This window comes from Penicillium samsonianum (assembly GCF_028829775.1).
Source record: "Penicillium samsonianum strain IBT 33392 chromosome Unknown utg000007l_segment0_segment0, whole genome shotgun sequence".
NCBI lineage: Eukaryota > Fungi > Ascomycota > Eurotiomycetes > Eurotiales > Aspergillaceae > Penicillium > Penicillium samsonianum.
The window spans coordinates 2,037,997-2,063,820 of NW_026643265.1; the positions used below are offsets into that span (position 1 = coordinate 2,037,997).

General features: G+C 51.4%; 10 protein-coding genes across 10 annotated transcripts; 8 read left to right on the forward strand and 2 right to left on the reverse strand.

The window, feature by feature from the left end:
- Positions 1 to 193: 193 nt before the first annotated feature.
- Positions 194 to 3,268, forward strand: N7471_011619 (uncharacterized protein; the record flags this gene model as incomplete). Its single annotated transcript, XM_057284338.1, has 2 exons — positions 194 to 450; positions 529 to 3,268. 2 exons carry the CDS (start codon positions 194 to 196, stop codon positions 3,266 to 3,268), a joined length of 2,997 nt encoding a protein of 998 aa, XP_057130604.1.
- A 568-nt stretch (positions 3,269 to 3,836) lies between these two features.
- Positions 3,837 to 5,222, forward strand: N7471_011620 (putative formaldehyde dehydrogenase; the record flags this gene model as incomplete). Its single annotated transcript, XM_057284339.1, has 2 exons — positions 3,837 to 3,856; positions 3,905 to 5,222. The coding sequence occupies 2 exons, from the start codon at positions 3,837 to 3,839 to the stop codon at positions 5,220 to 5,222; spliced, it is 1,338 nt and encodes a 445-aa protein (XP_057130605.1).
- Positions 5,223 to 5,327: 105 nt separating this feature from the next.
- N7471_011621 (branched-chain amino acid aminotransferase) lies at positions 5,328 to 6,501 on the forward strand (the record flags this gene model as incomplete). Its single annotated transcript, XM_057284340.1, has 2 exons — positions 5,328 to 5,388; positions 5,438 to 6,501. The coding sequence occupies 2 exons, from the start codon at positions 5,328 to 5,330 to the stop codon at positions 6,499 to 6,501; spliced, it is 1,125 nt and encodes a 374-aa protein (XP_057130606.1).
- A 944-nt stretch (positions 6,502 to 7,445) lies between these two features.
- Positions 7,446 to 11,765, forward strand: N7471_011622 (CDR ABC transporter; the record flags this gene model as incomplete). The annotated part of the gene is made up of 1 exon (XM_057284341.1): positions 7,446 to 11,765. The coding sequence occupies one exon, from the start codon at positions 7,446 to 7,448 to the stop codon at positions 11,763 to 11,765; it is 4,320 nt and encodes a 1,439-aa protein (XP_057130607.1).
- Positions 11,766 to 12,427: 662 nt separating this feature from the next.
- On the forward strand, positions 12,428 to 13,258 carry N7471_011623 (uncharacterized protein; the record flags this gene model as incomplete). Its single annotated transcript, XM_057284342.1, has 1 exon — positions 12,428 to 13,258. The coding sequence occupies one exon, from the start codon at positions 12,428 to 12,430 to the stop codon at positions 13,256 to 13,258; it is 831 nt and encodes a 276-aa protein (XP_057130608.1).
- A 465-nt stretch (positions 13,259 to 13,723) lies between these two features.
- Positions 13,724 to 14,803, reverse strand: N7471_011624 (class I SAM-dependent methyltransferase; the record flags this gene model as incomplete). The annotated part of the gene is made up of 4 exons (XM_057284343.1): positions 14,632 to 14,803; positions 14,473 to 14,571; positions 13,961 to 14,392; positions 13,724 to 13,893 (listed from the first exon to the last, which is right to left on the reverse strand). Exons 1-4 carry the CDS (start codon positions 14,699 to 14,701, stop codon positions 13,724 to 13,726), a joined length of 771 nt encoding a protein of 256 aa, XP_057130609.1. The 5' UTR covers positions 14,702 to 14,803.
- Positions 14,804 to 16,032: 1,229 nt separating this feature from the next.
- On the forward strand, positions 16,033 to 18,826 carry N7471_011625 (Kha1p; the record flags this gene model as incomplete). Its single annotated transcript, XM_057284344.1, has 3 exons — positions 16,033 to 16,167; positions 16,215 to 17,294; positions 17,357 to 18,826. The coding sequence occupies 3 exons, from the start codon at positions 16,033 to 16,035 to the stop codon at positions 18,824 to 18,826; spliced, it is 2,685 nt and encodes an 894-aa protein (XP_057130610.1).
- Positions 18,827 to 19,028: 202 nt separating this feature from the next.
- On the reverse strand, positions 19,029 to 20,006 carry N7471_011626 (uncharacterized protein; the record flags this gene model as incomplete). Its single annotated transcript, XM_057284345.1, has 1 exon — positions 19,029 to 20,006. One exon carries the CDS (start codon positions 20,004 to 20,006, stop codon positions 19,029 to 19,031), a length of 978 nt encoding a protein of 325 aa, XP_057130611.1.
- A 968-nt stretch (positions 20,007 to 20,974) lies between these two features.
- Positions 20,975 to 22,857, forward strand: N7471_011627 (deoxyribodipyrimidine photo-lyase PHR1). Its single transcript, XM_057284346.1, has 2 exons — positions 20,975 to 22,215; positions 22,275 to 22,857. Exons 1-2 carry the CDS (start codon positions 21,008 to 21,010, stop codon positions 22,816 to 22,818), a joined length of 1,752 nt encoding a protein of 583 aa, XP_057130612.1. The 5' UTR covers positions 20,975 to 21,007; the 3' UTR covers positions 22,819 to 22,857.
- A 177-nt stretch (positions 22,858 to 23,034) lies between these two features.
- On the forward strand, positions 23,035 to 25,601 carry N7471_011628 (Zn(II)2Cys6 transcription factor; the record flags this gene model as incomplete). The annotated part of the gene is made up of 2 exons (XM_057284347.1): positions 23,035 to 24,281; positions 24,335 to 25,601. 2 exons carry the CDS (start codon positions 23,035 to 23,037, stop codon positions 25,599 to 25,601), a joined length of 2,514 nt encoding a protein of 837 aa, XP_057130613.1.
- Between the last annotated feature and the right edge of the window lie 223 nt (positions 25,602 to 25,824).

Sequence of the window (25,824 nt, forward strand, 5' to 3'; positions counted from 1 at the left end):
TTGAGAGGTCATGTGTCACTAATAAGTGCATCTTTCTTAATTTGCTCCTTACCATTAATTACTGTTTCACGCCAGCTCTACCGGTTTTCATTAGCGACTACCGTTACCTCATCTTCCCTCCCCCACGCGCCATTATTCCAATCAAAACTATTACCTGCATGCGCATCTACTGCCTGTTCTCTCCTTTGGCGCAATGGTGTTCCTCCGACTTTCAGTCAAAGTCTTCCCGCGGGAGCAGCTGAGCTCGAGCTCCAGCTCCAGCTGGGGCCGGACCTTCCTTGGCGCGCGAAAGACTACCAACGATGACTCCAGCCAGGGATCTGCAGTCTCGACGACCTTGAAGAAACCTGGTGTCTTCTTGCTTGTCCTTGAGCACCCCGAAGAGGTTTCGCTTGGTGGGCTTGCGGGCATGATCCAGGAACATTGGGCAAAGCTTCACCCAGAGCTAGAGTGAGCGTTCATATGCTTGATGGATAAGCACCTTGTCCGGTCTCTCGAACTCCAATTGCTAACTGTGTTGGTTGATAGACCGCTTTCGATTAAGAAAATCCTCGACGATACGAAGGAGGACCTCGATCTTTATCCCGACCTCACTGTTGCCGATGTCTGGGTTGACTATGGGAAAGCTCGCACCGATGGCCTTGACCAGCGTGGCTCCGTTCGAGTTCTTCAAAAGCCTACCGCGGCCGCCCCGGAGCGATTCCCTTCTGTCGATCAGGATTGGGATGCTGCGATTGTTGCCTACGAGCGCAAGCGCGCCATAAAGGATAAAAAGGAAGCCATGGGAGCCCAATTCCCTGCCATCCAGGAAGAAGATGAGGAGAGTAACGCCCAATCGCTGCGTACTCGCTCTCGGTCTCTCTCTCAATCTCATATCCAATGGGAACATTCGCCTGAATCGCCTCAGCATACCAATAATATCCCTCATTCCTCAGCTCGGAAGTCATCAGTTGAGCACCGTCACCGCGATTTACCTCTGTCTTCTGTTGAAATCGGCAACCACGTCACCACTTCCCCACCAGCGAAGTCTATCGGCCCTACAATTGCTGGCACGCCGCCTCTCAGGCGCGAAAGTGAGGAGCTCGGCGAGTCTCCATCACCAGCCGAACGACGAGAATCCAGCGCCAGATCCCAACCTGCACCTGCATCTGTAGCTGCCGGGTCCCAGGAACCGCAGCCTAAGCCGCAAATGCTCGTAAAGCTACCCGTGGCGAGTAGTACAGCTAAGCGGACAATTACGCAAATGCCCGACGATGCTGAATCCCCACCCATGTCGTCTGCGCCCAACCATATCATTCCCCACCAACAGACGCAATCTACCGAGGAGGCTACCGCGAGCTCAAGTGACATGGAACCAGAGTCTGCTCCGCAGCGCATCGTGAAAATGCCATTCAAACCGGGAATGGCCAATGGAGTCAACGGACAGGGACATCTGCAGGCAGTGGCTAAGAGTGTATCCCAACCCGCGCAGAAAAAGCAAGCGGAAACGGCGATGGGGATCTCCAGTGAGGAGTCGAGCGAAGAGGAAAGCGACAGTGAGAACGACAAGGTTGAAGCGGAGAAGAAGAAGAATGCCGAGCAGGATGAAAGAGAAGCAGAAGATCAGACTGGTTCTGACAACTCTGACGAGTCCGACTCAGAGTCTGACTCGGAGTCTGACTCGGACTCTGACGCCAGCGAAGAGAATGGACCCAAGGATGTGATAGATCTAGAGGGCGATGTACAGATGGAAGAACCTATGGTTACTAGGAGCTCCCAGTCCTCAGGTCAGTCGGATCTCTCGGTATCGAAAACCAACGGTACAACCCATGAGACTCGATCTCGCAAGCGGAAGCAGGCCTCCGAAGAGCCCACATCGGTCAAAGAAGCTCGCCAAGGACAGGCCCATCCCTCGACCCGGCCCCCATCTACCCCTACCCCTCCTCGGTCTGTGCCTGCAGTCGTTGTGCCCTCTGAACAGGCTCGGCAGTCCATGTCGAATTCCCCAGCTGCCCAAACAAGCCCAGTGCGCAGACGAGTCCGTGCGCCTTCTTTCTCGAGCCCAGCCCGACAGGCCAGTGTTCGAGAGGAGAACCAAGCGCCTCCCAAGCCTCCTATGTCTGGAATTGGGCTGGGGATTACACAGAGCCCTCCTAGCAAGCAACCCGTTAGGCTGGATCTTTCGCAAGAATCCCACGTAACATCCACCCATAATTCTTTTGGCGGGCCGCTTTTCCCAAGTAGCAACGTGCCTGCTACCGATGCGACTTCGTTTACTTCTGTTAACAAACAGACTCCTGCCATTGACAGAACGAAAAAGTCCGCTATCCGTGCCAAGGATTCCCCGGCAACGGAGAGGCGATCTGTGTCTTTCGCCGAGGGAGAGAACCTTGCTTCTAGCTTGGATCCCGCTCCACACTCCACCCCGCGCAATACTGCCATTATCAAATCCGCCCCCACCACCAACACTACCAAGGGAACGCCTTCGAGCGCAACCCCACGAAAAGCCACACCCAAGGCGACACCCAAGGCCAAGTCCTCTCAGCAGACTCCCACCCCCGCTGTCAAATCTACTCCAGGAACACCTTCGACCTCCACGTCTAGCAAAGCCGCGCCAAAGGGCAAGGTCAATAACCAAACACCCAAATCCACTTCCGAACATGCTGAGGCAACACCATCCAGTAGTCAAGTGGTCTACCCACCCGGCTTTGATATCGGCGAGTTGACTCAGCAAGTTGAGATCGAAAAGAAGGCCAAGGCAAAGGCTAAGGAGGACGAGAAAATACAAAGGGACAAGGAAACCGTCGAGAGGAAAGAAATCGAGCACAAGCTTCGGGAAAGCTATGATCCCCAGCTTACGATCGTTTTAACTGAGATGCAGGACCTCTTGCAGAAATTGGCCAACACCAAAATCGAAATGGCCAGGCGAAGGACGCTCCGCGTTAAGCTCAAAGCCTTGCGCTATGACCTGAAAGTCTGTGAACAGAGGCTGGAGGCACAAAAATCCACCCCTCGGGAACCTGTCGCAAAACAACCCAAACCAACCCTCAAGGACATGCTGAGCAGCCAAAAGCAGGAAATGGCTGCTAAACTGCAACCTGGGCCCAAGTCTGCCCCAGCTCCCCGCAGTGATGTGTACGAAGTGCCCAGCTCCGGCGAGTCTGGGTCCGAGTCTGACTCCGACTCCAGCAGTGACGATGATAGCAGCAGCGACAGTGAGTCGGGCGACATTATGCCCGATGGCCATTCTGTCAAACTGCGCAAGCCCCGGTCTCAGCTATCCAATTAAGATGCACGTTTTGCTTTTTAAGATATCCTATTTGTTTCGCATGCATACGATGCCCCGCTTTGTTTCCCTGTCCACATCGAAATAACCCTGTACATTGTTTTCACCGGTGTATGTATGATATTGAACCAATGCTGAACCCGAAATGTAATTTTCATTTCAATTGCATTTGTATTTCTATACAATGTAAATGGTACATATGCACATATCGATTCTATACTACCTCGGCCGTTTGGGTTCAAATGGGTGTATTTGGCTGATAATAGCCGGCCTTAATTTCCGGCTCGGATATATCTTCTGGAAACCCACAGGACCAACCAATCCGATGACCATTCATGACCAGTAATGGCAATTCTATGGCTTTTTGGCCACTCGCCTACGGGGTGATTCCATAGGACATCATCTTGATGTTACTTTGCCATTGCTCCAATTTTGGCATAACCAAATCTTTCAACAATTGGAGCAAACAATCATACATTAGCAGGATCAACAGTTAGTTGATCAGCCCCCTCGATACTCATTCTCATTCGAACTGTTATTTTGCGTTGGCGATCGACAACTACTCCCAACCATGGCGGCCGTAATGCCCAGGTAAGTATCGCCACCGTACACAGCGAGCCTCACTCTAATGTAACACAGCACGGCATACACGCCGCACCCTAGCAAAATGATGAAAGCAGCGCAGTGGATGGGCCCACAAAACGTCGAAGTGGGAGTCGTACCCAAGCCGAAGCTCACAGACCCCAGCGACGCCCTCGTCCAAATCACCCACTGCACGATCTCCGGCTCCGACATCCACCTCTACGAGGGCGAGCTCAAAGACGCAATGGAAAAAGGCGACATCCTCGGCCAAGAAGCCATCGGCCTTGTCGAAGAAGTCGGGCCGAAGGTCAACACCCTCAAACCCGGCGACCGGGTTATCATCCTACCGGTGATCTCATGTGGTAGCTGCGAGTATTGCCAGCGACAGGAGTACTCACTCTGCGACAACACAAACCCATCCAAGGAAATGGAAGCCGCGTACGGGCACCGTCTCGGCGGGAAGCTGGGCTACAGCCGGCTCTGTGGCGGGTATCCAGGCGACCAGGCGGAGTACTGCCGCGTGCCGCATGCAGACCTGACGTGTGTCAAGGCGCCGGATAATATCGATGCGCGGCAATTGCTGGGTTTGACGAACGTCGTCACCACGGCGTGGCATGCGCTGGAGCTGGCTGAGGTGCAGGATGGTGATGTGGTGGGTGTGTGGGGTTGTGGGCCTATTGGACTCGCTGCACAGCGACTGGCGAAGCTCCGTGGGGCGAAGAGAGTCTATGCCATGGATAAGGATGCGCAGAGACTGCGGATTGCGGAGGATTTTGGCATGATCCCTGTTGATGTGGATGGTCATCCGGATGTGGCTGAGTACATTCTGTCGATTCAGGACCATGGCCTTGATCGGTCCATTGAAGCGAGTGGGTACCGTAGTTCGCAGAAACCCGAGTATCCGGCTATGCGGGCGATCGGGCTCGAGAGGGATAGTAGTGATACCTTATCGGCGATCATCAAGGCAACCCGCAAGGGTGGGAATGTGGCATTGGTTGGGGATTTCTTTTTTACGACGCATGATTTCCCGATTGGGCCTTTGATGCAGAAAGCGCTGACAGTCCGTGGTGGTCAAACGTGGCCGCAAAAGGTAGGTTGGGTTCTTTTCTTCCAGTTTGGATTAATATCTTACCAAGTGCAGTATTATCCGTTCTTAATGGATCTAGTGGTGCAAGGCAAACTCGATACATCGTGGATGTTCACGTATGTGGATGAATTCGAGAACATCGCGGAGATGTACGAAAAGTTCTCGCAGCACGAGGTCCCAGGCAAACTGAAAGTGTGCTTAGTGACGGCCTTTGGACGCAGTGAACAAATGCAATCCTACAGCGACCTGCCTGTCCATCGCGGGTTGGGCTCTGATAGTGAAGAGTAGTCAGCATACATATGTAGTCAGCAAAAACCTTGGAAAACCTTAAGAATCTCCAGATATAAATAAGCGTGGGCCCCGCGGGGATGGGCAACTCCACAATTCTTCATCATGTTCCCCCCACCACCCATTGCACTCGATTGGAATAACATAGGCTTTAAAGTCCGGGATGGTAAGCAATTGCCCTTTAGTAAACCACAGTAGGTTCTTATTTATACCAGGCAACGGCCATGTCGAAATCCACTTCTCTCATAGCGGTGAGAACAAATGGTCAGCACCGCAATTCGTCGCCTCGCCCTTCCTACCAATACACGGGATGGCGCCGGGCCTGAACTACGGCCAGCAAGTCTACGAAGGCCTCAAAGCCTTCCGCCACCCCGCCAATGACAAGATAACCATCTTTCGTCCCGACCGCAACGCCAAGCGTATGCAGTACTCCGCTGAAGTAGTCTCCATCCCTCCTGTTCCGGAGGATCTGTTTATCGAGTGTGTGCGGTTAGCAGTCGGTGCAAACGCCGAGTATGTACCACCCCACGATTCCGGCGCCGCTATGTATGTTCGACCCATGCTCTTCGGCTCATCTGCGCAGCTGGGGCTGAGTCCGCCGGATGGGTATACGCTGGCGGTATTTGCTATGCCGACTGGCGTGTACCACGGGGCTAGCGCGGTTGAAGCGCTGATCTTGGAGGACTTTGATCGCTGTGCACCATATGGAACTGGTGCTGCTAAGGTTGGTGGAAATTATGCGCCTGTGTTGCGGCACAGTGACCGGGCGCGGCGGGAAGGGTTTGGGATTACCCTTCATTTGGATAGTGCGACCCGCACTGAGGTCGACGAGTTCTCGACTTCTGCTTTCATTGGAGTGAAGCGTGATGGAGATCAGGTCACTGTGATCCAGCCGGATAGCCAGAATGCGATTGACTCGGTTACGGCAGCGTCGGTGCTGGAAATTGCCCGCACCCTGGGTTATCGGGTGGAGAAGAGGCGGGTTGCTTATGAGGAACTGCGAGAGTTCGATGAGGTTATTGCTGCTGGTACGGCGGCGGCTTTGGTGCCTGTGGGTAGTATTACGATGCAATCCCGTGGTGATAAGTTTGAGTACCGTTGCGGTGCGCAGAAGGAGGGTGGTGAGGTTTGCGTTAAGTTGCTGCAAACCCTTCGTGGTATACAATCTGGAACTGTCGAGGATACCTTGGGTTGGAACTATGAGGTGCAGGCACCGCCGAAGGGATGGACACAGCAAGAGCAGGAGGAGGTCGAGCTGAGTGGTGCCAATGTCCCCTAAACAGGGGTTCATTCAACTAAAATACGCCTCAAATTTCGGTTTTATCTACTAAAAATAAAATAAATATTATGTTTTTACATCACTGAGATATATTCTCGTGCGTGAAAACTATATTGTGGAGTTTCTGTTCCACTTGATATATATGAATAGTCGGCCGCTTGTGCGGCCTTGTGATGTCTTTTTTTGGTATGTCTTTTTTTGGTAGTCTCTTCAGATATAAGATATAATGTACACTGATGTCCTGTATTTAAACCCTCAAAAGGAGGACTTGAGAAAATACTGCCTGAGGATTAGGGCTACAACTATGAAGATGCAAACCATGCAAAAAAGACCATCTAGGCCATGGAGATAGGGGAAATTCCCCCCTAATCACCGATACCTCCAGGGCTAGGTATTTACATGCATGCTCGGGGTCGGGATGCATACTCCGCGTGGATCCACGTGGGCCCAATTCTCGATGTAAAACTCGTGCCTTTTGAAATTGGAGAGCTTAGATCAGCACTAATATCTATTTATGCACTCTGTAGTTAGTTACTGTGTCATAATAATAGGGGTCCTGAGCGGGATCCTGAACGGAAGCGCAGGTACGGAGTAACTGGGACATTTGATGGGCATGCAGTATGATGCAACCAAACTTGCTTTTTTTATTTATATTTTTTGTACACAATTATCGATCAGATTGGAACAAAAGTTGTTGATACCAATAATAGGTTGTCACATCCTGGGTAGAGAGTCAGGTAAAAGACTTCGCTCGGCGAAACGGAGTCCGTTCCTCCGTTATACACCGGAAAGCCTCCACCCCGATGAAAGAAAGATGGATAACTCCGGTGGCCTTGTTGTCCGTTCACCGATGAAATGGTTTTGATTAAAAGGGTCGGGTACGCTCGATGCCTGTTCCCAAAGTTTAGACTTCTACAATTACACACACTAGTCTACTCCTCGCTATGGAGAAGGACTATGATGAGCCCGAGTTCGCTCCAATCACGGAGCGAATTGGAACTGTACTAGAGGAGCGAGAACAACAAACCCTGACTCGCATTGCCTCCAGTAAACTTGGCCAACAGCTTTCAAGATCGGCAAGCAAGAAAGAAGGTGTCGCCCCCTACCTCGATCCTACCAATCCCCAATTTGATCATCGCCGATGGGCGCAAATGGTGTTGGACCAGGTCAACGATTCAGGCATCGATATCCCCCACCAAGGCGTCGTCTTCTCCAATCTATGCGTGAGCGGTTCCGGCTCCGCTCTACAATACCAGGAAACCCTCACATCCAGTTTGAAAGTGCCCTTCCGGGCTGCGACTCGAGCTTTGACTGGGCGTACCTCACCACCAAGACAAATTCTCCGCAACTTCGATGGCTTACTCCAGGGGGGAGAACTCCTTCTTGTCCTGGGTCGACCAGGTAGTGGATGTACGACATTCCTGAAGACTATCTGTGGGCACCTTGGGGGGTTGACCGTGGAGCCCGAAAGTACACTCCATTACAAAGGAGTTGCATTTGACCATATGATTAAACATCACCGAGGAGAGGTCGCATACAACAAGGAGGTCGACCTGCATTTCCCTCACTTAACTGTGGGCCAGACCCTCACATTTGCCGCCCATGCTCGTGCCCCCCACCAACGTCTGGAGGGTGTGACTCGCAATGAATATGTTGAGACAATCACTCAGGTGGTTCTTTCCGTGTTTGGGCTGTCCCACACCTACAACACCAAGGTGGGCAGCGACTACGTACGTGGTGTGAGCGGAGGCGAGAGAAAGCGAGTCAGTATTGCCGAGATGTTTCTGGCTCGCTGTCGCATCGGAGCATGGGACAACAGCACCCGTGGTCTGGATGCTGCGTCCGCTCTAAAATTTGTGAAATCACTACGACTTTCCGCTGATATGGGGCAATCCTGCCATGCCATCGCAGCCTACCAAGCATCGCAGTCAATGTATGATCTTTTCGACAAGGTGGTCCTCCTATACGAGGGATACCAGATCTACTATGGACCTAGGGAGCGAGCAGTACCCTATTTCCAAGACATGGGCTGGGAGAGACCTGAACGCCAAGTTAGTGGTGACTTTTTGACTGCCATCACTAACCCAGCAGAACGCATGGCACGGCCTGGCATGGAGGGCAAGGTTCCCCGCACAGCGAAGGAGTTTTCCGAGTACTGGAAAAAGAGCCCGGAGTATCAGCTCTTGCACAAGGATATTGCAAACTTCGAAAGTGAACATCCGCCAAATGGAAATGACGCGAAAAGACTCATGGAAAGCCACGAAGAGCAGCAAGCCCGCCACACTCGAGCTCGTAGCCCTTTCCTACTCTCCATCCCTATGCAGGTGCGGCTTTGCATGCATAGAGCCTACCAGCGAATGCTTCAAGATCTCCCAACAGCTATGGCACCGGGTGTTGTTCAGATCATTCTATCTCTGATTCTTGGATCCATCTTCTACAATACCCCGGACTCACCCAGTTTCTTCTTTCAAAAGGGTGCAGTGATGTACTTTGCTGTGCTTATGAACGCCCTCCTTACGATCAACGAAATCCTTCAACTCTATGCTCAGCGCCCTGTTGTCGAAAAACAAGCTGGATATGCATTTGTCCACCCGTTCACTGAATCACTAGCCACCCTCGTGGTCGATCTACCGATCAAGATCATACGAATCTCAATCTTCACAGTTGTCCTCTACTTTATGACAAACCTGCGGCGCGAAGCGGGAGCTTTCTTCACCCACTACCTGTTCTTGCTCACTGCAGTCCTGGCCATGTCTGGCCTGTTCCGCAGCATCGGTGCATTGACCAAAACTGTTGGGCACGCCATGGCGATTGCTGGTGTGCTTGTGCTCTGCATTGTTGTTTATACCGGGTTTACTCTGCCGCAGCCGTACATGCATCCGTGGCTTTCGTGGATCCGGTGGATCAACCCGATCTACTATACCTTCGAAGCGCTCGTAGCCAATGAATTTCATGGTCGAACATTTGACTGTTCCGCCTTTATCCCAAATTATGGAACTGGCACGTCCTTTATCTGCTCCACTGTCGGTGCCATCGCCGGTCAGCGAACTGTATCGGGGGATGCTTTCATCGAGAAGAACTATGAGTACAAGCATTCTCATCTGTGGCGGAACTACGGAATTCTTATCGCCTTCTTTATCGCCCTCAATGCCCTCTACTTGATTGCCACGGAGTACATCACTGATGACAAGTCAAAGGCCGAAGCCTTGGTCTTCCGCCCTGGACATGCACCCAAGTACCTACAGGAAGGTCACAGCATCGAGCTTGGAATCCAGGAGGTCAACAAGCTGGAACTGCAGAGAACCAATGACACCATCCACCTACCGGAGCAAAAGGATATTCTCTCATGGAACTCTCTCAACTACGACATCCCGGTGAAGGAGGGCACCCGACGGCTCTTGGACAATGTCAATGGCTGGGTCAAACCTGGCAGCTTGACTGCCTTGATGGGTGTTTCTGGAGCTGGAAAGACAACACTTCTTGATGTTCTTGCGCAGAGAGTCTCTATTGGCGTTGTCTCTGGTGATATCTTCGTGAACGGCAAGACCCTTGCGGCAAACTTCCCTCGTCGGACTGGATACGTGCAACAACAAGATCTTCATCTGGACAGCACCACAGTGAGAGAAGCCTTGCGTTTCAGTGCTATGCTTCGTCAGCCCCAAAAGGTTACCAAGCAAGAGAAATATGAGTACGTGGAACAAGTTATCCAAGTCCTTGGCATGGAAGATTTCGCCGAAGCGGTCGTGGGAAGCCTAGGAGAGGGTCTCAACGTCGAGCAAAGGAAGCTGCTTAGCATTGGTGTTGAACTTGCTGCAAAGCCTACCTTGCTTATTTTCCTTGACGAACCTACCAGCGGTCTCGACTCCCAGAGCTCTTGGACTATTTGTCAGTTCCTCAGAAGACTTGCAGATCACGGCCAGGCTGTCCTCGCGACAATCCACCAGCCTAGCGCGCAGTTGTTCCAGACCTTCGATCGTTTGCTTTTCCTTGCCAAGGGAGGAAAAACTGTCTACTTTGGTGACATCGGAAACCAATCATCCACTCTTCTAAACTACTTCGAGCACAATGGTGCCCGACCATGTGAGCAACTCGAGAACCCCGCTGAATACATACTGGAAATGGTTGCCGGCGATACTTGCCCAATAGACTGGGTTGAAGCCTGGAACAAAAGCCCAGAGTATGAAGAGGTACTTGCTGAGGTCGAACGACTTCATCACGCCCGCAAGCCGTCTATTCATCAACCTTCCCTGGACGAGTCTGACAAGTTTGACGACGACAACTCTGAGTTCGCCATGCCACTCAGCAGCCAGCTGTACTATGTCCTTACACGAGTCTTCCAACAGTACTACCGTCAGCCGGAATACGTCTACTCCAAGTTCATTCTGGGATGTGTGTCTGGTTTATTCCTCGGCTTCTCGTTCTGGAAAGCAGACAACAGCCAACAAGGCTTCCAAAACGTGCTCTTCAGTATTTTCCTCCTGTGCACAATTTTCAACACCCTTGTGAACCAGATCATGCCCAAATTCGTCGTCCAGCGCTCCCTCTACGAAGTCCGCGAACGCCCATCCCGCATCTACTCTTGGAAAGTCTTCATCCTTTCCCAAATGCTCGTCGAAGTCCCCTTCCAAGTGTGCCTTGGCATCTGCTCCTGGGCCTGCTTCTACTGGTCCGTCCTCGGCACCGACCAAGACTCCGAGCGCCGCTCCCTGATCATGCTCTTCATCGTACAATTCTACATCTACGCCGCGAGCATGGCACAGCTAGTCGTCTGTGCAATCCCGGAGCCCGCACTCGCAGCTATGGTTGCTACGATGATGTTCGGTCTTTCCTTCATCTTCAACGGCGTAATGCAGCCGCCCGATGATCTCCCCCGCTTCTGGATCTTCATGTACCGCGTCTCGCCGTTTACCTATTACATCAGCGGTATCGGGGCTACAGCGCTCCATGGCCGTCCGGTCGAGTGTAATGCCGCGGAGATGAGTGTCTTTGATCCGCCTGTTGGTCAGACCTGCTTCCAGTATATGGAGAAATACCTCGCTACTGCACCCGGAAAGCTTGCTAATTACAATGCGACGTCCGGTTGTGAGTACTGCTCTCTCAGCTCGGCAGATCAGTATCTAGCTGGGAGGAAGATTGAGTGGGATGATCGCTGGAGAAACTATGGAATCTTCTGGTGCTATTTCATTTTCAATGTCATTGCTGCTATTACGCTCTATTACCTCTTCAGGGTGCGGGGCTCCAAGGCTAAGACAAAGAAGGCTTGATTGGTCCAGTTGGTAGATGGTTCCATGAGGTTTTGCGTTTTGTTTGGTGTTTTATTGGTCTTCTTTGGTCTCTCTCTCTATTCGAGAGTTTTGTTCTTGTACATTTGCTGCATATTTTGATACCTGGCTCATTTACACATAGACGCCGATAAAAGGGATTGCCTCAAGATATATAATAAATTGTCGCATTTCCTTCTTTTGCTTTTGTTCATTCGCAACATGTACGATCGGTAGACATCGTCCTTTGTTGCTTTTCTTCATGTCTTGAAGTCAGAGAAGATTTAGCCATTCAACAACACAAGAATAGTCAACCGCTCATGCGGCCTCTGTCCTTGTCGACGTAAGAATGTAATAATCTGATATATTATATGTAAGAACACTCTGATGTGCTTCGTGGATCTCCTTTTAGATGGCTTTCTAGATGCATTTTTGGACGTCTTCAGATGTCTACGAAGGCGGCAAAAAGCACAAACCACATAGAGGAGGGTTCTATGTATAAATAGCGAGAAGGATTGACTTAACGTTTTTTCTCTTTAGATTAGATACCTGAGTCTAGAATATTCATAAGGCTCAAATCTTGTCTCTCATTCTTTCATGCTGAATATTTTTGGTTGTTCTCCCAGTGTTTGAAATCCAACGGAACCATCTGTTCTGTGTCTCAGATGATCTATATATACCACCTATTTCCTCCTCCATTTCCCGCTTTGTCCATCACTCCAGCATCGAGCAGTTCGCAATTTTACCCTTCTCAACCACATCAACCGCCTTCATCCCAGACTCCTGATCAGTCCCAACCCGGCCAAAATGAACGAGCATTGCGTTCCCCGAACCCAAATCCCGAGCGTCTCTACCGGGTGCAGCACGACAAATCCTTCACAAAGGACGTGGAAGAGGGGCTAGTTGCAGCTGACATGCAAACTTTCACCGAGGACACATACGAATTTGCCATTGCCCTTGAGAACCACATCAACGGGTTCAAGGAGGAAGGCAGAAGCATGTTCATCTCAACTTTTGCCAGCAAGGCTCAGGCCGAAGACTGGATGTGTCGCAACTGGCGTTTGTATGGCGAAGGAGCTCAAATATTGGAGATTGAAACCTGTCACCTTGGTCATGGGTACGTGTACCGCGCCGGCGAAGTGGCTCACACTCTAGAGGTAGACACCTCAGAGACCACATACAAAGACCTTCACAATGAGTATTTGATCTTGCACTTTGTTCCTGCTCGCGCTATCATCGCTCGGCGGGCTCGGATGATAACCCATGACTTGGACAACAACTCGGATCCCATGGGGACGCCGGTCTCTACAGGAAGCAACAACTCATATGCGACGATGGAGGCGTCACAATCGCCACCACTTCTACCGGCGGCTGGCCAGCCATCTTCTGCACATCGGCGGCTGAAGACACAGGACAGAGCAAAATTCGTTAGGTCAGCCCGAATCAGAGAGTCTTACCCATCTTCGCGCCCTTCAAACTCTGGGCAAGCCCCCTAGGTTCATTCTCTGCCGCCTCATTTATAGGTCAGGCGGATCTACATCTAGTTACCTAACTATGAGGTTACCTATAGAAGCTTATTTTCTTTTTCTTATCCAGAATTTAATTTCAGTGTTTCCTTTGATCTGTTTTATAGTTCGCTTGCTGGTTTCTTTCCCTGGATACATAGACTGAATTCAAGTATCAATACAAATCCCAGCGTCCCGCCATTTCTTACAAAATCAAAATAAAGAGAGTCGCCGTACTATGCCTAAGACATCCCAAACTAAACCGCCAACGCATATAAGGTATACCCATAATACAATCCCATAACCTTGCGCAGAAACATTTAGAAGCATAAGCAAGTGAGGGGTTACGTCACCTCCGTCACCTCATCAGTCTTCAGCCATACCAACACTCGTTTTTATTTTCCAACTCTATATGACCCCCAGAGAGTGAATGGATTTACTCTAATTAGGGTCTAACTAAGCCTTCTTGACAAGCACACCCTGAATCCTAGGCATCAAACTAAACGGTTCTTCGGGTTCTTCGATCTCTTGTGGATTTTCCCACTCTCCACTGTTGAGAATGTCCGTCAATACATTCCTGTTCAAATGGCATCCGACAAATGTGCTCCATGCAGGATTACAGCAAGCTAAGGTTTCTTCATGTTAGCCGGTCTGCATCACTGAAAAAGGAAATGTTGGCAGAGACAGGCATACCTTGCGCTACAGTCGTCAAACGGTCTCTACTCCATCCATGTTCCCAGAATATGAACTTGCCCCCAGGCTTGAGCAACTTCCAAACCTCCTTCATCACGTTCCTCGGGTCGTTTACGGCACATAGAACTTGGATGCATAACACAGTATCCAAGCTTCCCTCCGTGATTCCCTCTTCTCTTAGAACATCGCTATCTTCAACGCCACAAACTATAAGCTTATACCTATCCCGCAGGCCATGCTTGTCCAACTTCGCATCTATAGCGTCTTTGAAGTGGGGATTAGGTTCAATGCCATAGATGTGTTTGACAACAGAGGTATCATAGCGATGAATCTGATTGCCTGGCCCAGGGCCCAGTTCGAGAACAACGCCGGTAGCGGCTTGTACGAGCGAGGGAACAATGGTTGTGTCTTCGTAAGCAATAAAATTGCCAGCTGCGTATAATGGTCAGGCTACTCCGCATACGAGCTGAATGAGGGAAGATATGGCGAGTGGGTTAGGTTACAAGTTATACTAAGCAAGCTTGCTGAAGCGGTATCTCGAATTTGTCGCGGGCGGCTAAGTGCTGCGAGGCCATCTCGACGAACCGCTTCTGTCAAAGCTTTCCAGTGCACTGTACGGGAAAGGATGGTTAGTAGTCTTGTGGTAATTGGTGGGGGTGACAAAGACTTACAGCAAATAGAGAACCAGATCATACCCCATAGACGGAGAATGGAAGAAATGCGACCAGGTTTGGGGGACATGATTGTCTACGTGAGACGGCAATGAATGATGTCGAAGCTTTTTTTGAGAGCGGCCACAAAAGCGAAGGAGACGATCAAGACTTTCGTAGAATAGGGGCAAAATTTGCGGGGAGAAAACAAAAGTTGGATGTTGGGCGAGTCGGTCGTGTATTATTTATAGTCAGAGGCCGTGTTGGTTTAATATCAACCTATGCTAGTTTAACTCTAGCTTAAGTTGGGTCTCACAGACCGATCCCGGTCGCGCACGGCTTAGGGCTCACGGGGGGCCGAAAGTATCCACAGTGGAGTGCGCCGAATAGAGCGAGGGGACAGACTTCGCTTGCGATGATCTGCTAATCAGGGCCTATGGCGTAATCTCACCTGTTACGGAGAGGGTAAGCTTAGCGAAAAACCCAAAAGCCGAAATGATAAGATAGTGTGAGATAGTTCAAGGTATTGCGGATACCTTGTATCTTGTCGCTCGGACCAAACACTGTGCAAATTTCATCACAGTCGCCTTTACAAATTAGCTGGTAGACCAAGGTCTGCAAAAATGACCATGCCTTATGAATCAGACGTAGAGTTCTGCCGTCAAAGCGACAATCATGAAGCTATGGGAAGGCGCGATGATGCCTGAGCGGAGATTTCCTCATTCGCTCCTATCTAGCTGTTTTGCACCTAGAGTTATTGTATACCAAGTGTCCCTCAAGGAGGAGCTCTATAGCACGGCTCATAGTGGATATGCATCTTGGGGGTTGTCGGTTGAATGCTGTTTTGTGTATATGAATGTAGCGGATAGGGAACGGTAGACTGTATCTACTCCATCAACAGGGAAAAATATATAGTAAAGAGAGCACATGCTAGCAAGCTACATAGAAAATACTGTGGAGGTTGTATCTGGGGCAGATAATCTGGGGTAGATCATCTGTGTCACCCCGAAAGGCCCGAGCTGTCACCATCACCACGTGGGAAGTTTAAACAAAAGCGGAGATTATTGATATGTACTTTATTAATAGTTACATAGTATTTTCGGGGTGTTCGTGGTGTACAGTAAAATGCTAGAGGAATGTAGAGACCTCGGCCGCATGCGGTGTTATTTCTTTGTTCCCCTCAATAAGAGAAGGCCAAGAAACGACTACTCGTGATCTAATCGTTTAATCCTTTTAACTTGTGACCATTCCAATTTGAGAATTAGCGAGGCCAAGCCGTTGGAAGGATCCGTGGTACTTTAAGTCTTATTGGCCCCTCCCGAGGTCGTATTAGCGCAGGCTGAACTCTCACTTTCATTTTATCTTCTCCATCTTGACTTACAAAATCCCCTTCCTCTCTGCCTAAGCTGGATATTATCCAGCATGGCGACCGCCAACGCGACCGCTACGGCTACGGCCAACAGCACTCATGTAGTCAGTCCGCAGGGTGGCATCCTCGAAGGTGGCAACCCAACCCATTATGACCCCAAGAACCCACTGGTGCTGTTTATTATTCAGGTAACTATGTCGTCATCCGATAAAAATGAGATTCAACTGACAAGCAGGCTGTGATAATTATCGTGCTATGCCGCCTGATCCACTGGCCCCTCTCAAAGCTTCGTCAACCCCGAGTGATCGCAGAGGTTATCGGGGGAATTGTTCTGGGCCCATCGGTAATGGGTCGCATCCCCGGATTTACCGACGCCATTTTCCCGACCGCCAGCATTCCCAGCCTCAATGTAGTCGCCAATCTGGGCCTGATTCTCTTCCTATTCTTGGTCGGTGTCGAGACCGACCTCCGATTCCTGGTCAGTAATTGGCGGATCGCTTTGAGCGTGTCCGCTGCGGGCATGATCTTGCCATTCGGGTTGGGTTGTGCCATCTCGTATGGTCTCTATCATGAGTTCCACGATGATGGTAGCACCAGGCCCATCGCCTTCGGCACCTATCTCCTGTTCATCGGTATCGCCATGGCCATCACGGCCTTCCCCGTGCTGTGTCGTATCCTCACTGAGCTGAAGCTGCTCTCAACCCGGGTCGGTGTTATCGTGCTGTCCGCCGGTGTTGGTAATGATGTGGTGGGCTGGATCCTGCTTGCACTGTGCGTCGCTCTTGTCAACGCGGGCAGTGGCATCACGGCTCTGTACGTACTGCTGGTCTGCGTTGCCTACATGTTGTTTTTGGCTTTCGCTTTCCGCCCGCTCTTCCTTCGCTTCCTCGAGAAAACAGGAAGCCTACAAAAGGGACCCAGCCAGTCGGTGGTCGCCCTGACATTGCTTATTGCTCTGGCTTCGGCCTTCTTCACACAGGTTATTGGTGTTCACGCCATTTTTGGAGGGTTTGTTATCGGCTTGATCTGCCCGCACGAAGGCGGCTTTGCCATCAAGCTCACTGAGAAAATTGAGGATTTGGTCGCTGTCATTTTCCTGCCACTTTATTTCACCCTGTCTGGTCTAAGTACCAATCTGGGCCTCCTTGACTCTGGAATCGTGTGGGGTTATGTGGTTGGTGTAATTGCCATCGCGTTCATTGCGAAAGTCACCGGAGGTGCTGTTGCGTCGCGGCTCTGTGGCCTTTTATGGCGTGAAAGCTTCTCAATCGGCGTGTTAATGAGTTGCAAGGGTTTGGTGGAACTGATTGTGCTGGTAAGTACTAATCCTGCGCGAAGTTCCCCGATTGAGAATGTAGGCTAATTCAACTACCACAGAACATTGGCCTGCAAGCCAAGATTTTGAGCACTCGCACGTTTACGATTTTCGTTGTGATGGCCTTGGTCACCACATTCCTTACCACTCCATTAACCACTTTGTTGTATCCAAGGTGGTACCAGGTCAAAGTCGAGCGATGGAGACGCGGGGAAATCGACTGGGAAGGCAACCCTCTCCAGCGCGATAACCGCAGTGACAGCGTCGCCCTTGCCAAGGATCAGTTGAAGACTGTCCCAGTGCGAAAGCTCCTAGTCTACCTTCGTCTCGATGGTCTTTCAGGTGTGTGTACTGTAGCAGCCCTCCTCAGCTCAAAGCGACGTGCATCCGTGTCATCACGCATTCACCCCACAAAGAAGCCAAAGCAAACCGAGGAAGCTGTTGAAGATCCTATTACCCCAGAAGAGGAAGAAGACACCACCACACTTAAGGTCCATGGTGTTAGGTTAATGGAATTGACCGACCGTCATTCCAGTGTCATGAAGGTGACTGCTGCGGGCCAGCACGCGCTGTGGGATCCGGTGGTCAACACCTTCCGCGCCTTCGGAGACTGGCATGATCTCTCGCTCATGGCTGGTGTGTCCGTCGTTCCCGAACACTCTTACGCAGACACCGTCATTGGCATGGCGCAGCAGGACTCCGCCGATATGCTACTTCTCCCCTGGAGTGAGACCGGAACACTGGCCGATCACCATAACGGGCTAGAGATCGACGACGCGAATCGTTTTTCCAATGGCGCCTACACAAGCTTCGTTTCTGATATCCTAGGGCGGGTCCCGGGCCACGTCGGCATCCTAATCGAATACAGTCCAGCCTCGGCCTCATCAAAGCGACCCGTGATCTCACGCACCGGCAGCGGTATGAGCATTCAGGGCTCCATCTTCGCCCGCCAGCCAACCGGCAGCCGCTCCCACCATATTGTCCTGCCATTCTTCGGCGGTGATGACGATCGCTTCGCTCTTCGGATGGTCATGCAGCTCGCTCAGAATGACCAGGTCACTGCGACTGTTATTCAACTTGGCGGATTGGGCAGTGATGGCACCAAAACAGCCGTGGCGACTGTAGTCTCTGCCTCGAGCTCAAGTTCGCCCCCCGCATCCAGCTCTCAATCGGACATGATCTTCTTCGAGACACTCCGTGATTCAGTGCCTGAGGAACTTCAAGAGCGCGTCGTCTTCCACCAACCAGCTGCCCACGAGACCATCACCGACGCAGTCCAAATGGCCGTCGTATTTGTGCGTGAAGAACTTAACCAGACTTCCAACAAGGCGAACAATATAGTCATCGTTGGTCGTCGTAGTATCTCGTCTGAGATCGAGCTGGGTCTTTCGGATGACGGTATTGGCCATGATACCCGCCGGGCTCTGGGAGCCGTCGGTACTGCGATGGTACAACCTGAGAGTAAGATTTACGGCAGTGTGTTGGTGCTGCAGGCTGGTACCGACACTGGGTTGGCCGATTACTATCGATGAACATATTTTGAGATCTCACTTGGAGCAATTGTGAACATTTGGGAGGAGAGTTAATTTGTTCGTATGGATTTTTGGAAACATACTATATCACCTGTAAAGATGTAGAGATTATCGACATCTATGTGACCAAGTAGAACACCGGCGCTTTATCAAAACAAACCCAATCAAAAGTCAAAACCAAACCGCCACAGACCAAAATGCGTTACCATGGATTCGGCAGAACACCAGATGAAGTAGATGTAGAATAGCCGGAGCTCCTCCCTTCCCAAAGCCACGGCGGACTGAACTGGAGACGATCCCGCATCGGCCACACCGGATTCGGAACCCGATCTCCATCCGACGGAACCGAGCTAGTCTCGTTGATCTCCCGCGCGCTAGAGTGTATTTGCTGACTGTCGGAGGAGCCACCGCGCGCAATCGCGATCAGCTTACCAAGGATAGCATATTCAAGCTTCAACTTAATACTATAAGCGACAGGCTTGAACATGACCTGCACGGCATAGTAGCCGACATATTCGATGACGACGACCGATACATCCAACACAAGGATAAGGATATTGATAACCAGCAACTGGTTAAGAATTCCATGAGGACGACCTTCGGGCCTGAGATGAAGCAACTTAACCGTCTCCCAGACGTAGATGCTGGATATAACTAATTCCTGCACGCAGAAACCGACGAGCTGAACGCGCTCCATGACATCGTACGCGCGGGCCCAGTGACTGGTCGGTTGAGCAACAGTCCCGTACAAAAAGACCGTGGTCGGGACATGGAAAATGAAAGCGTCAATACAGATCATCCACAGCACACCGCGCAGCAGCTTCCGATTCTGCAGCACTAGATGCAGCCGCGACCACAAAACGACCGACTGGCCGGTGACCATGCCGTACCAGCCTATTATGATGAGGGTCACACATAGAAAGGGAGTGACGCCGGTCCGGAAGAAGAGAAGGACGAAGCCGAGGCAGTATGGTATGATGCAGACGGAGGAGATGAGTAGGCTCCAGAAGTAGGTGCCGTTCCAGCGTTTGAAGGAGAAGAAGCAGAGGATAATGAGCTCGATGACGTTGTACCAGGCTAGTGCAGCGAAGGCGGTAAAGATGCCTGTGCTAGCTATGTCGGATGGACCGTAGCCGTTAACGAAGGAGTTTGAAATGCTGCTGGCGATTCGGGTGGCCATTGGTGGTGGACATTGCTGGTTGTGCCCTGGGGTACGGAGTAGTTGGATAGGGGACAGAGATATAGGGGGTATGAAGGAATAAACTATTAATTTTTTCGTAGTGCCGAGCTGGATAAGGTTCATTCAAGGTGTGCACCTGGACAGTGGCGGCAGAAGCTTAGACTCTATCGGCGGCGAATGGAGAGTATAGACCTGATTCAATGACAGCTCCTTGGGTCCGCGGGGAAATTGGCGAAATCAGACTGGACGAGGGAGAGATGGGGATGTTCCCGAGCCATGGGTTCATGTTCGGGGAGATTCGGTGGTAGCTTTGGAAGTTATACCTGAGTACGGACCTCGGGAGTAGCTACTCCGTACATATGTGTAGATATCAAACAGGGATGAACTCCCTTGGTTATTCCACCGCCATCGCATTATTGAACGGTGGCTTGATTTCTGTTCTCGGTTGTCGATCCCCCTTGCTTTCGGGATTGTATTTGAGAAACATGTTGTCCTAAGAACGAAGGCCAACATGAATTCAATATGAGCCCTCGGGACGACAAGGGTGAAATATAAGTACTTCGTATTGAATTGCAGGTCTTTGCAGACAAAATAATTGGTCTCAGAATATGAGCTTGTTCGCACCCGGCGCGTGATTGGTCACAAAGCTGGACGCTAGATCTGCCGTAATATGTAGGCCGAGCTGAGTTGCTGAGATCACTAGCATAACTGGGATAATTGGCAACACTAACATAACTAACATCACTGGCATGGGAGATCAAAAAATACCTCAAACCAGGTCCAGATCGGGGACAGGGACGACCAGATCGGACTCTTGACGTCACCAGATCTGAACTCAATCTCCGATCTCTAGATCGAATGACGTGGGATTCCCTTTTTAACTTTTGTTTTTCCTGGTATTGTCAGTAATGCAGAATATCCCTACTTGCCATTTTCGATCAATCTCGCGCCTGTTTCCTTGTAGCCAGTTGCGAGCCCAGCTTGTTCGCAACTTATCAGCTATGCCGGCAAAGAGGAAGGCCGCTGAACCGGCCGCTGAACACCCCAATGGTTCGCCCGCTAGTAAAAAGGGCCGTGTTGACTTGCACCAACCGCACCCAAACGCCAAGCAAACCGAGGATTTCGGCATAGTCCTACGCCAATTCTATCCACCGGAGATGAGCAACGAGCGCTGCCAAGCATACACCGATGGCGCGCTGGAACGCCCAATTGAAACACTACAGAAAGCTTGCCGGGAAACCGCCGACAAGCGCAGGTCGATCAACATGGGTAGTGCCGTGGTACATTGGTTTAAGAGCGATCTCCGGCTTCATGACAACAGGGCGCTGCACGCGGCCTACCAATTTGCGAAAGAGCACCAGGTTCCGTTGATCGGTCTTTACATCGTCTCCCCCGAAGATTGGATTGCCCATTTGACTAGTCCCGCTCGAGTGGACTTCACTCTGCGCACCCTCAAGCGATTGCAACTGGACCTGGGGGAGTTGGATATTCCTTTGCACATGGAAATACAGGAGAAACGAAAGACGATCCCGAAACGGATTGTGGAGTTGTGTCAACAGTGGGGCGCGAAGAGCCTATATGCGAATATCGAGTATGAGGTAGACGAACTGCGCCGCGAAGCCAAGCTTGTTAGACTCTGCGCAGATAGCGATATCAATTTCACTCCCACTCATGATACCTGTGTGGTGACTCCGGGCGCGTTGGCTAGCCAGCAAGGGAAACAATATTCCGTTTATACTCCGTGGTATCGCTCCTGGTTGGCATTTTTGAAAGAGAACCCTGATTACCTCGAGGTTTCTGGGGAACCCGGGTCAAATCCAGGGAATGCGCGCCAACAATTGAAGGAGCTCTTCGATTGCCAGGTGCCAGCCGCACCTAAAACCCACATCTTGTCGGACGAAGATCAGAAACGGTTCGAGGGGTATTACCCAGCCGGTGAGCATGAAGCTCTCCAGCGACTGGACAACTTCCTTGAGGAGAAAGGTAAAAAGTATGAGGAGTTGCGGAGCATGTTGTCTGGTGAGCACACCTCGGTGTTGAGTCCCTATTTTGCATGCGGGGCGCTTAGCGCAAGGACTGCTGTCGGGACAGCGAAGAGGGCCAACAAAGGCCACCTCGATCGATATGACCCCGGTTACATGACCTGGATCAGCGAGCTGGCCTGGCGGGACTTCTACAAGCACGTCCTGGTGAACTGGCCCTTCATCTGGTGAGTGTCTGTCTTCCCAGACAACAGGTTTCCCATTCTAATGCAAAATTTTCCTGTAGTATGAACAAGTGCTTTAAGCCCGAGCATACCAACATTGAATGGGAGTACGACAAGGACCAATTCCAAGCGTGGTGCGATGGCAAGACAGGCTTCCCAATCGTCGACGCAGCGATGCGCCAGCTCCGTCACTGCGCGTGGATGCATAACCGCACGCGCATGGTGGTCTCATCGTTCCTTACCAAGGACCTGATGCTCGATTGGCGCCGTGGCGAACGCTACTTCATGGAGAATTTGATTGATGGCGATTTTGCGTCCAATCACGGCGGGTGGGGGTTTGGGTCCAGTACTGGCGTGGATCCGCAGCCATATTTTCGCGTCTTCAATCCTCTTCGCCAGAGTGAGCGATTCGACCCGGACGGAGAATATATTCGCCACTGGGTGCCGGAACTCCGCGAGGTGTCTGGCAAAGCCATCCACGAACCTTATGCGAAGGGGGCGGCGGCCATTGCACAGAAGAATGGCTACCCCAAGCCCATTGTAGACCACGCAGAGAGCAGAGATCGAGCTTTAGAGCGGTTCAAGAGTGTACTTAAGAAAGGATGAATGCTGAGCATGTAAATAATAATTAAGCGCGCATTATCATCAGTGTTGATCAGATGAGATGCACTGCGTACTGCCGCGTATAAAGACTAAAAAAGTTGGAGAAATTGCATGCCAAGTAGAATTGCGGGTGAGACATTAGTGCCTTTTCCCCGCAACATTCTGCTTTTCTCTTCGGCTTCTTTTTTCTACACTTGACTTCGCCAATGACGTCCCAAAATGGAGTCCCAGGGTGATCAGCCGTCCCCGACCCCCGACTCACTCGAGGTTGAGCTAGCAAATGGCAAGCGACGATGGCGCCGAAACAGAGTCGCCTGCGACTCATGCCATACTCGCCGCGTACGATGCGACCGTGCTTTCCCCTGCTCGAGATGTCTGCGCGGTGACATAAACTGCCAATTTACCCGCGAGCGTCGGAAACGAGGACGTATCGCGAGATCGAAGCCGACAAATGCAAATACGAATGTCGAGGATGAGACTGTCCAGGACCCCACTGAGGGGAAGCAGGCCAACGGGGAACACAACCGGGAGTCTCAGTCGCAGTCACAGCAGGTGTTGTCGCCGATTGACAATAATTCTCCTGCATCGACCTTCCAGCAGCGATCGCCGGCATCAAATGAGATCAGCGCCGTGTCGGCGCCAAGTGTCGAGGAACCTCGGTCTGTGCTGGATCGTCCACAACCGCAGCGGGCAGGGCCTGCCGCGAATGTCACAGAGGAATGGCTCTCAGCGGCACATCTGTCGCCAGACTCGTATGATCTGCTTGCAGGCACTGGTGGCAGTGACGCGCCTCTGCCTCGGTTGATGGACATTTGGAATCCGGTTGAGTTCGCTGCCCACCGACCGGTTCAACGTGCCCCTCCCATACCGTCTGTGTCGGGGGCGAACATTCCGAGACAAAGACAGCAATCGACCTCCCGGTCGCCATTGAAGTACCCTGTGTTGGAACCTCTCATGCCATTTCTCGAATCGAACCTCCCGCGTCGACTGGTGTGCGATCTGCTTGAACTCTACTTTACCAGTGCTTTCTCAACCCATATGCATCCTGTGTGCCATCATATTCATTGCTATGTACTGCGAAAGACTTCTTTTCTAAGTGTCGACCGCCCCAGGCCCACTAGTCCTGCCTTGCTGGCAAGTATGCTCTGGGTGGCTGCTGTGGATGACCGGGCCTTCTCTTTATCCATCTCACCATTACAAAGGAGAAAGATATGCCAATTTCTATGTGCGCTGATTATTCGCTTACTGCGACCTTTGATACATGTCTCGTTCAAAGACCATGATCCATCACCCGCTGAAAACACAACCACCCACGACTTTTCAGCCGGGGCTTACCGCCCATTCGAAGGAGTCGGTGATGACAAAGGGCTGGTAGGCCCTGCAGGATCTTTAGATGATGTCATTACCTATATCCATGTGGCCTCGATTATCTCATCTAGTGAACAAAAGGCTGCAAGTATGAGATGGTTCGTTGTACCCCTGTTCCTATCCCCTGTCCACTCCACTAACTCCACCCTAGGTGGCATGCGGCCTTTACACTAGCGCGAGAACTCAAATTGAACCAAGAGATGGAAATAACACCCAATGTCAACAGCATGAGCGATGGCTCAAGTCCGTCCTTCGGCTACAGTCTAGGCGGGTGGCCTGGTTCCCCAGGTGGGCTGGGTTTGGACTATCCGAATACCTCGCGCCCAAGTCTGAATTGCGTATGTGACAAGAACCATGATTTGCACAATGGTCCTATCACAGAAGAGCATCGTGAAGAGCGGCGCAGAACCTGGTGGCTGCTATATATCATGGACCGCCATCTCGCACTATGCTATAACCGTCCACTGGCCCTACTCGATGCCGAGAGCGAGGACCTGTTGCTTCCACTGGATGAAAGCTCCTGGCAAGCAGGAATAATTCACAGCAATAGTCCTCGTCCAGATGGGCCTCAATGCCCCCGCTCGGGCGACCAAAACAAACGTCGCATTTTCCCTAACTTCATTTGCCACGACCACTCTATTCTTGGCTTTTTTCTCCCACTCATGACGATCACTGGCGAACTCATCGATCTAAACCAGGCGCGAAACCACCCTACTCTTGGCGTTAGGCTTCAAGGAAAGGAGGCGTGGGAGGTTCACGTGTCAGAAGTGCTGCGCCAACTTGAGATCTACAAAGCTAGTCTGACAACCTTTGCCGCGGCGACGGCAGCAGACCCAGCGGCCTCATCAACGACTGCCTACACCCACAAACCAGAACCTGTTGATCCACAATTGTCTCAGGCCTATTCTTGGCATACCCAAACCGTGATTGCCTATTCCTCCTACCTAACCCACGTCCTCCATATCCTGCTCGTCGGAAAGTGGGACCCTGTCTCACTAATCGAAGACAAAGATTTCTGGACATCTTCCCCGGCCTTTGCATCGACCATCTCACACGCACTGGAAGCCGCCGATTCCGTGCAACAAATCCTCCGTTTCGATCCCGACGTTAGTTTCATGCCATACTTCTTCGGAATCCAGCTGCTACAAGGCAGTTTCCTCCTCCTACTTATCGTAGAGCGCCTACAAAAGGAAGCAGGCGAGGGTATACTCAATGCCTGCGAGACCATGATCCGAGCGACAGAATCGTGCGTGGTCACCCTCAACACGGAGTACCAGCGCAGCTTCCGGCAAGTTATGCGCTCAGCGGTCGCGCAGGCTCGCGGTCGCCCGGTTAACCCGAGTGAAATTCGGCATCGCCGAAAAGCGGTTCTCGCGCTTTACCGCTGGACGCGGAAGGGGACTGGCCTGGCCCTGTAAATACCCCATATGCAGGTCCGGCTAGAATTTCTCTGTTCCTGTCGATCTCTGCGCCCTACGGAGCTAAACCACGCGTCCTGCGGGTTTCCGTACCTGAGGGGAGCGGTGGGAACCCCTTTCCCCACGGTCGATCTCCGAAATCCTGGGGTTGACTGGATACTACTTTGATACGATTGCTCAGTGTATACTTCTGGAGCGGCGTTTTCTTTTGGATATATGGCGT